The following is a 10076-nucleotide window of genomic DNA, read 5'->3' as shown; positions in this document are numbered from 1 at the left end:
CATATTATCATAAATTATAAAACGGACAAGTTAAATCAAGCAATCTGATTGGTTCTTAGTCGTGATATACTGAGCGTATACCACGGGTAGAATTGTAAATTACTTTTCACAACAAGTCAGTATCCCTCCGCGCCTGAGAAAAACAGTATACCGTTGACGCTTCGCGTCGGGCCGAACCACGCCCCTTAGCTGTGATATAATGAGCATATACCACGGCCTGTCGTGAGCTATTGCTTAATCGTACATCGACAATAGAAATATCATAACAAACCTGATGTGTATTTTTTAAGTGCAGTGGGTATTTTATACATATTTAAAGCACTTTGTGGCCTACTTGTTTTTGAAAAGTGATATAAATAAAGGAAATCATAGAGTATCATTTTAAACAATCAGAGTTCCCATAAGGAATGACTGAGGATAAGACCATGAGTTTCAGAATGAGAGGAAACAGATATATCTATAAGATAAGATAAGATGGTGCTTTATTGATCCCAATTTGGGAAATTGTTTTTGTTGCAGCAGCATAAAAGACAAGGCATTTTACAATACAAATAAACAAGAATAGAAATAAAATAAAATAGAAAATATACATGTTGAAATAGAAAATATACATGTAGATATTATATATAAATCACCATTGAAGGCATTGATCCCACTATCAGTTATAATAATTAAGATTGGAGAAGACGGTTCTGGGTGAGGGTTTATAAAATGGCTAATAATGATCATGTTTAATGCAGTAGTGGGAGGAACATACACAAATAAATGCCCAAAAGCGCCACCAAGTGGTGTCCAACTTTGATGATGAAGTAAAAAGATCCTTTTACAAATCTGCGGCGAATGTGACCGCGGAGCTCTTCATTCTCCTCAGCTGTGGATTTTTAGTAAAGTTATTTTTAATCGTATGTTTATAGAAAACTTTCTCTGGATTATAACTTTTTATCTTTTCTGTTGGACCCTCGGATCTGATCCAACCGTAATTTCTAGTTTTTCCCCCAGAAGTGTGATCTTTGTGTTTCTGACATGCTCCTCCGCTTTGTTGCTGTGTTCAGTTTATACGTCACAGGTGAGTCGGAACAATAAAGAAAGTGTTGACATGTATTTAGCAGACCTTTAGTAGCCTTCAACTTTGGGATAGTTTACTTGTAGCTACTTTTCGTAATTTCATTTTTTTATACTTTTTACCTCAGATTTTTTTTTATAACAACATCTCTACATTAGTTTGACAGATTTTGTTACATTGCAGATTACAATTTTCCATCCACTTCCTAAACAGTAGGCTATATAAACAAGTACAAATTAGCCAAACCTTAAATAATCCAAACACATCTATAATAGTAAAACAATATCAGGAATCATTTTACTGAACAAGAACCTATATTTTTTTTAATGTAAATGTTGCTAATTAAACGTAGGCTACCTGCTTTTAAGCAAGATTTTGAATGCAGGACTTCCACTACAGTGGATATTAGTTTAAGTTCACTTAAATTCAAGAATCTGAATACTTTGTCCAAAACTGTACAAAGGTTACACAATTGTGAATTTAGAATAACATATTCGTCTATTTAATTTAAGCCAGACAATAGCTGCACACATACTCTTTGTTAGTTTTCACTAAAAGTTTAATATCGTTAAAGCTTTCTCGTTTCACTCAAACTTCCAATCCCCTGAAGGAGGGAAATGCCTTTATATCAGCCGCAAAAACAACTGTATTAGATGCAGATGTGGTGCGTTTCTAAGGCGACAGTCTGAATGCAGATGGAGCCCACTCCTCTCTTCAGGAATGAGGATCTGAAAGAGTGCAGCAGTCTAAATGAACTTGTAGTTGAGCTGGCTCCCTCTGCAGGAGCCCCTCTGCTTTGCTGACCAAGTTTAATTACAGCTCGGCTCCAATCACTGCAAGCTAATTACTGAGGAGTCCCCCTCTGGGCCAAGTGGGCTGAAGCTTTCATTAATCCTGCAGACCTGAGATTCACCCTGAAGCTCAGAAGCTAATGCAGAGTGATGAAAAGGAAGCTATCACCTTTGTCATTAGAGACAAATGAAGCTTGCATTTGTCAAACTGCTCACCTTCCTCTGCTGTGACTCATCCTCACTGTGTGCACAGCTGCATGTCTCTGCAGTGAACTCAGCACTGTGAGCAGGGCATGGTGCATCGTGGGTGTCAGTATTCATCACTTGTAGTATTTGGATCCTTTACTTTAGTGAAAGTACCAATGTTTCAATGTAGAAACACAACATCGCAAGTAAAAGTTGTGTTCCAAACTCAAATGTAGTCCTAATTGTTCCTCAAGGTGCACCATGTGACATTAAAAAAAATGGATGCATCAATACAAAATCAGCTAGTTTTAATTGTATTATGCCCACTTGTCGTGAGGTTTCAGTAGTAACGGTTTACATAATTGGGATTTTGTAATCAGCTAACAATAAATCAGTATCAATAATCAACTATGATTACATCTAAATGCATTTAGTTACAGTATCAAGGATGACTTCTTCTTGACAACTTCTGAACATGGTATTTATTAAAATGTTAAAAGCTAGCAGTAACTTTTATTCTGAAATAGTGGAGTACAGTAGAAAGTATTAAGTAGTTTGAAATGGTCAAGAGAAGTACTAGTAAGGCAAGGCAAGGCAAGGCAAGTTTATTTATATAGCACTTTTCAACACAAGGCAATTCAAAGTGCTTTACAAAAAATGAAAGAGATTAAGAAAATGGCATTTAAAATCAGTCATTAAAAAGAAAAGCTAATAAATTAAACATTAAAAGAAAAAAGTACATGGATAAAAGTTACAGTGCAGTTTAAGATATGAATAGTTCAATTAAAAGCAGCGACAAAAAGAAAAGTCTTCAGCCTGGATTTAAAAGTAGTCAGAGTTGCAGCGGACCTGCAGGTTTCTGGGAGTTGGTTCCAGATATTTGGAGCATAATAACTGAACGCTGCTTTACCATGTTTAGTTCTGACTCTGGGGACAGAAAGCTGACCAGTCCCTGAAGACCTGAGAGATCTGGATGGTTCATAATTTAGCAGGAGGTCAGAAATGTATTAGTACCTCAATTATACAGTATTTGAGTTAATGTGCTTGGTTCCTTTTCAGCCCTGCAGTGGTTTTACCTGTAGTTAAAAATGCAGACATTTTATTGCCCAAAGCAGGATGACGCATGTTTCCTGCAGTAATGTCTCTTATTCAGCCCCGCGGTGCACACTGGTGAGCTACGCATTTTGATTTTCTTCTGACTAACTCCCTGTGAGGGGGAAATGGGAAATATTGGTCTGGGGAAGTGTTACTGAGAACTGGAACATCACGCTCTTTATGAGAAGAAAACGCTGACGATACGCTTTATCCACACACAGCTGGAACAATCTGAAACCGCTTTTAGAGCAGAGAACGTGTAATGTGATGCGTTATTGTTGTGTTAAAGTGAAGCAAAGGAAGCAGAACATGCCTTGGGGTGGGGGGAGGTTTAAAGGCTGGAAAGTTTGGCACTCAGCTCAGCTGTAAACATGGAGTCCTTCTCGAGATTGCTGCTGAGAACCGGATAACAGTAAAACTGATTCATTATGCAGAAAGACAAAATTCAGAATGAAAGCCAAAGTACACAGGCTGATTACGGCTGCATGAGAAGAGATGAGTAAGAGGGAAGTGCGTAATGAAACAAAGCTGTTTGTGCAGATTTATGATGAACGTTTTGTCAATTTAAAATGCAGGAATACCCTGCATCTTTAATTCTAACATATTTTCTCTGCACTCATATCTACATCCCTACATTCATGTCTGTCATTTCAAGAAAACAGCAGCAAAGTTAACAAACGTTTTTTTAGCTCTCGGGTTTAAATCCCTCAGGAGTTCCTGTTAGCATCACTGATTGCAAATCCAGGTGTCCATGGATGGGAATGTTACTGAGCTTGTGTTCAAGGAAACCTGAGCAGCAGTGAAAGAGATTGTGTGCAGATAATCATGAGAATCACATAAATTCTGATGTTTGATGTTTGTTTTCTCAGCTGGCTCTGGGACCATAGAGTATGACAGCTACAATGACTTTGTAGAAGAAGATGATGGTCCTCAACTAGACTACAAAGGTTGGTGTTAAACACAATATGTGTTATCTATACAGTACTGCTCTCGACCATGACTGATTTTGCCATTACATGGTTGCTCTGGTATCCAAGTTTAAGAAGCTTTGCATTAAAGCGTCTTTAAGTTGTATTACCTCATCACCAACAAATAATTACAGAATGAAGAATAATCTCAATGAATTTAAGTGAATTGGGGCTTCGTTTAACATCAGCAAATGTATAGCCAAACATTAACTCTCACACAACTCTCAACACTAACATTATAATAACACATGCATTTTTGCTAAATTGTTAATTTTTCAAACACTCCCAAATAATCAATCCTCTGACGAGTATGAGACTGTTCATGGCAAAGTGTTTCTTTACATACGGCATCTATTGCACGTCTGTCCGTGCTGGGAGAGGGATCCCTCCTCTGTTGCTCTCCCTGAGGTTTCTCCCATGTTTCCCTTTAAACTGTGGGTTTTCTCCGGAAATGTTTCCTTGTACGATGTGAGGGTCTAAGGACAGAGGGTGTCGTATTGTCATACTGATATTCTGTACAAACTGTGAAGACCACTGAGACAAATGTAACATTTGTGATATTGGGCTATATAAATAAACATTGATTGATTTCTGAAGATTTCAATGGAAATGCATGAGTTTGGGAAGCTGTGAGCAAATGACTGAAAACACAAGACTGCCATAATTGTGTTAGAGTTGGGCCAATGCTAAACGTGGCCTCAATTAACTTCAATTCATGAAGAACTTTCTCAATTTTCCTCAAGAATTAAAGGTAACATTGGATTAATAATTAATATACAAATATTTATTTTGAGAATGAAGCATTCCTTGAGCAAGATATAATTTTTTTCAATATGTACACATGCAGATATTTCTATTGTAAAAGTAAAATAATACAATTTTGTGAGGAATAAGAGATAAATGTATAGAATATCCGACCCCCATTATAGACACAATTGCCAACCACAGATTGAACTTTAGTAACCTCAACTATAAGTGCTTAACACAATCTGGTTTGGATTTGTTTTCTCTTTATACACAGACCCTCACTGGTGTCATTCCCCGGGCCTCACTAACGGAGAGGTGACCTGCCACTCCCCCCAGGGGCGGGCCTACAGGAGCACGCTGGGCACTCGTTGTGAGATGAGCTGCGACCGAGGATACAGACTGATAGGGAAGGGCTCTATCACGTGCCTCCCCAGCCGGCGCTGGTCTGGGACCTCCTTCTGCCGCAGTATGTGGGAGTATAGACTTTACATTCTTATATGAGTATGAATCTGATGGTATTCTACATTCAATTAAATACAATCTATTGCACTGATTGACATATTCCCTGATTACCACAAACATGGGCACTGTATTTTATTCTGCGACTATACACCATCCTGCTGCAGTAAAGATATTCCTAATGCACATAATTCGTATTAATCCACTGCTAAAAATTGTCCCAAGAAAATGTACTATTAACTTCTGTTTGATTGAAATGTGCTAAAGATAATAATCAGCTGTCTTTGGACATTTATTTCCCTTTAAAAACAAACGTAAGTGCCAATTGGAAAAATACCAAAGATATTTTTGTGGGAAACCAAAACATGTATAAACATGAGGGTAAATCTCTTGGTGAAAAAGGCATACTGAATTGTTTGAAACCTAAAACCCAAAGTTTAGGAATGGTCATATGACTCATGACTTGCAAAACAGTGACTTGTTCACCCCTGCCAGCCTCATTATTTAAGATACATTTCGATTCTGTTCTTTTTTTACCCTTATACACTCAACATACTGTATGTGCATTGATTCCCCTTCAGAGATGCGATGCCATGTGCTGCCCCTAATCCCCCACGGCAGGTACACCTGCTCCCACGGCTTCATGGTGGACTCCAGGTGTGACTTCACCTGCGACGCGGGCTATCGCATCGAGGAGCAACACTCCCGCACCTGTGAGCGCCGGGGGTCGTGGAGTGGAGGCCAGCCAAATTGTGAAGGTACATCATGGAGGTCTTTCTATCTACATGTAAATATAACCGGATGTGTGAACTCAAAATTCTTAACTGAACCGTCAGCAAGAGGTTTAACTTACTGCCATCACATGGAGCTTAATTAAGGCCATCTGTGTTGCTATCAGAGGTGGAATGTAATGTATCAAAGTACATACGAGTAGAAATTAAGTATGATTTGAGGTATTTGTACTTGAGGTTTTTTTTTTTTTTTTCATTCTGTTTTCTAGAAAAATCGTTTGATTATTATTTTTAAGTGAATATGTTCTGGATTTAGATTTGTTTTTATTATGTACACTTTTAAGGTGTCACTTTGGGAAGTTTGAGGTATTGGTGCTTGTTAGGGCATTTTTCACCTAACAGACTTAATCAATCAAGTAATGGAGAAAAAAATCAGCAGAATAATTTCTAATAAAGCTAAAAAATGAGCTCCACCAAGTACAATCTGGCTTTTATATTACTGCATGAGTAATAATAATCTAATGGTAAAATATATGATAGTATAACACTCAAGGGGACATTTTTCTGCCTTGAGTAAGTTTGCTATTAATAGTGTATTATATATATTTTTTAATTGTACCTACATACTTGAATAACATCTTCAATGCATGACTTTTACATGAATAAAGACTATTCTTAAAGTATGGTATCAGCTCTTTTACTTTAGTATCTGAATACTTCTTCCACCACTGGTCTCCTTTTTATTATTCTTTCACAATCCAGTGCGTGTGTGTTTAGCAGTCACACAACACGCACATTTCCTCTGTTCTCTGTTCTGAATCCAGAGCTGCGTTCTGCTGTCTTTGAGGTTTCATATTCCGCTCTATCAGACTCTTACAGTTAGGGGGGATTTCCTTTCTGGCAAAATGTAAATGCTGTAATTTCCCTATTGTTTATTCCAGATACTGACCCTCCAAAGATCAAATGTCCTCCGTCCAGACTCAAGGTTGCCGAGCCTGGAAAACTCACTGCCATGGTGACCTGGGACCCGCCCAAAGCAACAGATACTGCTGATAAATCCCTTGAGTATGTTGCTCCTTTCCTTTGCCTCCCTTTCCTGTTCCTATTTATAATGGATTAAACTCTCCTCCGTCTCTCTGCAGTGTGATTCTTGTTGGCCAGGGGCCGCGCACCGACTTTAAAGAGGGAGCGAGCATTATCCGATACAAAGTGTACGATCAAGCCAGGAACAGAGCCGCCTGCAAGTTTATTGTACGTGTTGAGGGTGAGTTGACTTATAGTGAGTTTAAATATAAACTAGACACACAATGAGACAATGTTCCCCTGGTCACAGACATGCAGAAGGCCCCTCAACATCTTCTTTATAGGAGCAAGTCACACTTCATTTGACTTTATCAATGTTTAGCCTCTTTCTATTGTGCTTTTGTGTGTCTTTGTAGTTGTTTTTTGTATCTTTTTGTGGTAATTTTGTCAGTCTTTGTGTCCATTTTTCTTGTCTTTGTGATAGTTTTGCAGAATTTTTATATTGTTTCTTTGTAGCTGTTCTGTCTTTTTTTGTGTCTGCGGTAATTTAGCATCAGTTAGTAGTCGTGTTGCGTGTCTTTGTGGTTGCTCTGTGTCTCTTAATTGTCCTTTTGAGTCTCTCTGCGGTTTCATGTCTCGTTACAGCTGTTTTACATCTCTTGATAGTTGTTTAATGTTTCATTATGGACATATTGAGTCTCTATGTAGTTGGGATGTGTCCCTTTATGTATCATATTGTAGGAAGACTCTTGGGGGACCCTGATCCTTGAGACCCCTGAGCCTTGGCCCAATAGGCATGTTCGGTAATAAAAAGAGAACATTATACCTGGATGACACGTTTGATTTCTTATTTCCACTTTGTCCTCCCTATAGTGAGAAGATGTCCAACTCTACCTCCACCTCTGCAAGGCTTCCTCACCTGCTCCTCTGATGGGAATAACTACGGTGCAACATGTGAATATCACTGTGAAGGGGGATATGAGAGGAGGGGCGTCTCTTCTCGTGTCTGCCTGTTCGACCGCAACTGGGCGGGAGAGCCGGCTGAGTGTGTTCGTGAGTCCGCATTAAAGTTGCATATCAGTTTTGCGGCAAAAACATAATAGGATATAGAAGAAGGTGCATGATGCATTTGTGACTTGTGTGTTTGCAGCAATGGAGATTAAATCAGATGTAAAGACTGTCTCCGCTCTCCTGGAACAGTTTTATGAAAAGAGGAGGCTGCTGATCATGTCTGGTCCAAACATAACTGACCCAGACTACCAGCTGCAGAACATCATGATACAGGTGAGCAAATGTGTGGCTGCTGGTCTTAATAAGGACATTTAAACAAAATAACTCAAACATTTTTTCTTGTTTCAAACAGAAAGCAGACTGTGGATTAGACCTGAGACGTGTTACCGTCATCGAGCTCCTGGGCTCCCCGCCTCGTGAGACCGGTCGCATTAAAGAAAGTCTGCTCAGCTCTGAAGCCATCGAGGGTCTGAGGTAACAGTGAGACTACTTACTGCTTAGTTATTCAGCCGTTTGATTGGTCATGGGGAAAAGTGTTTATTTAGCTGAAATGGAAATAACTTCCATTTGCATTAACTTTAAGAAGGTGTATCTTATTACTCAATTTAAATGTCAGGATCCTCCTAATAAAAGGGATTCTGTATGGGGGAAAAAATCCACTTTAAGGATCAGCACTGTTTAAAATGGCCAGATAATAACACCAGGGTAGCCGTAATGGGATGTTGACAACACTGAGTAATGATGATCAATGGTAAACAGGACCATCTCGCTATAGTTTTCATGAGGATCTGCGAGTTAGACATTATTTTGCAGCAGGCTCCAACATGCAGGCACTAGTTCACCTTAGAAGAGCCAGAGATATAGATTTTTCCACCAACTGTGTAATTTGAGTTGGGGGCACTGCTGCTCACTTTTTCCAGACTGGAAAATCTCTTCAGTCTCTCTGACACACAGCGGAGTGAGAGCAGCGTATTAAAGGCACATTCTTTGAGTGTAATGCAAAGCACTCTGGGAAATGTGAGCTATCACTAAAGGTAGAAAAAAGGACAGAAATACAGTTCTGATTTCACTGTTTACCATGCCTTAAAATATCACATTATTTTTAACTATAAAGGTTCAGCTACAGTAAGTGTTTCTGTCATAATAATCACTTATAAGAGTGAGTTTTTATTGTAATTGTATTGTTACTTTGTACCTTTTTATTTCAGTTTTAAAAGGCAGCAACTGTTAAAAATACTATCAAGTATCAATAAGCTTTAGTCTTACATCATGTATATCGTGGGTCTTTTACAGGGGGTCCTCATAGTTACTGCAAGGGGTCGGCCAAATTATTGCTTAAATATTAAAATAAGGATTTACAGTAACATGAATCCAACTTTTAGCAAAATATTTGTCCCGTTCTTTAAAAAAGAAAAACAAATATTTCATTTGCACAACATTGATGATGTTTAACCGTGCAGCACCTATTTAGCCACTTCAATAACAAGGGAAACAATACTCTCCACCTATAGTTGTAAGTTTGGAATATTTTGGTTGAATCAACAAAGTAAGATCTCATATTTCTTGCTCAGTACTGATGTGGGTTATGTACAGTTTAAATAGAAGGTCAAAATAATCCTGGGCTCTCCTAGATAAAAGGGTTTTAATAATCTACTTGTCTCCTGCAGACTATCGTTCAGGATCTCCAGGTCGTACTTCAGCATGTTGCTGCTGGACGAGCTGGGAATGGACCGGGAGCGCTTCATCTACCCGATGGCGTCGGACGAGCTGTTCTCGTACATCGACAGCTTCCTGCTGGAGGAAGAGGAGCGAGAGAGGCTGGAGCTCCACAGGGACTTCTGCGACTAATCAAATAAACCTCTCCTGTTGCCACAGCGATAAACTCATCAGCATTACTAAACGCAAGATGAGGAAGGACAAACCGCCCAAAACCAGGTCCAGAGGGACATACGGCGCGGGGGGGGGGGGGGGGGGGGGGGGGGGATGTGATCACCAAACAACA

At 39.1% G+C, this 10076-nt stretch overlaps 1 protein-coding gene across 1 annotated transcript; it reads left to right on the top strand.

The window, feature by feature from the left end:
* Nucleotides 1-816: 816 nt before the first annotated feature.
* On the top strand, nucleotides 817-10034 carry srpx2 (sushi-repeat containing protein X-linked 2). The gene is made up of 10 exons (XM_034211803.1): nucleotides 817-1066; nucleotides 4005-4082; nucleotides 5125-5316; nucleotides 5891-6067; nucleotides 6982-7105; nucleotides 7183-7304; nucleotides 7937-8116; nucleotides 8214-8347; nucleotides 8427-8548; nucleotides 9742-10034. The coding sequence occupies exons 1-10, from the start codon at nucleotides 1024-1026 to the stop codon at nucleotides 9920-9922; spliced, it is 1353 nt and encodes a 450-aa protein (XP_034067694.1). The 5' UTR covers nucleotides 817-1023; the 3' UTR covers nucleotides 9923-10034.
* Nucleotides 10035-10076: the final 42 nt, after the last annotated feature.

Source organism: Gymnodraco acuticeps, unplaced genomic scaffold (assembly GCF_902827175.1).
Source record: "Gymnodraco acuticeps unplaced genomic scaffold, fGymAcu1.1, whole genome shotgun sequence".
Classification (NCBI taxonomy): Eukaryota; Metazoa; Chordata; class Actinopteri; order Perciformes; family Bathydraconidae; genus Gymnodraco; species Gymnodraco acuticeps.
The sequence above is the reverse complement of the archived record's forward strand: the minus strand, read 5'-3'. Positions and strand labels throughout refer to the sequence as shown.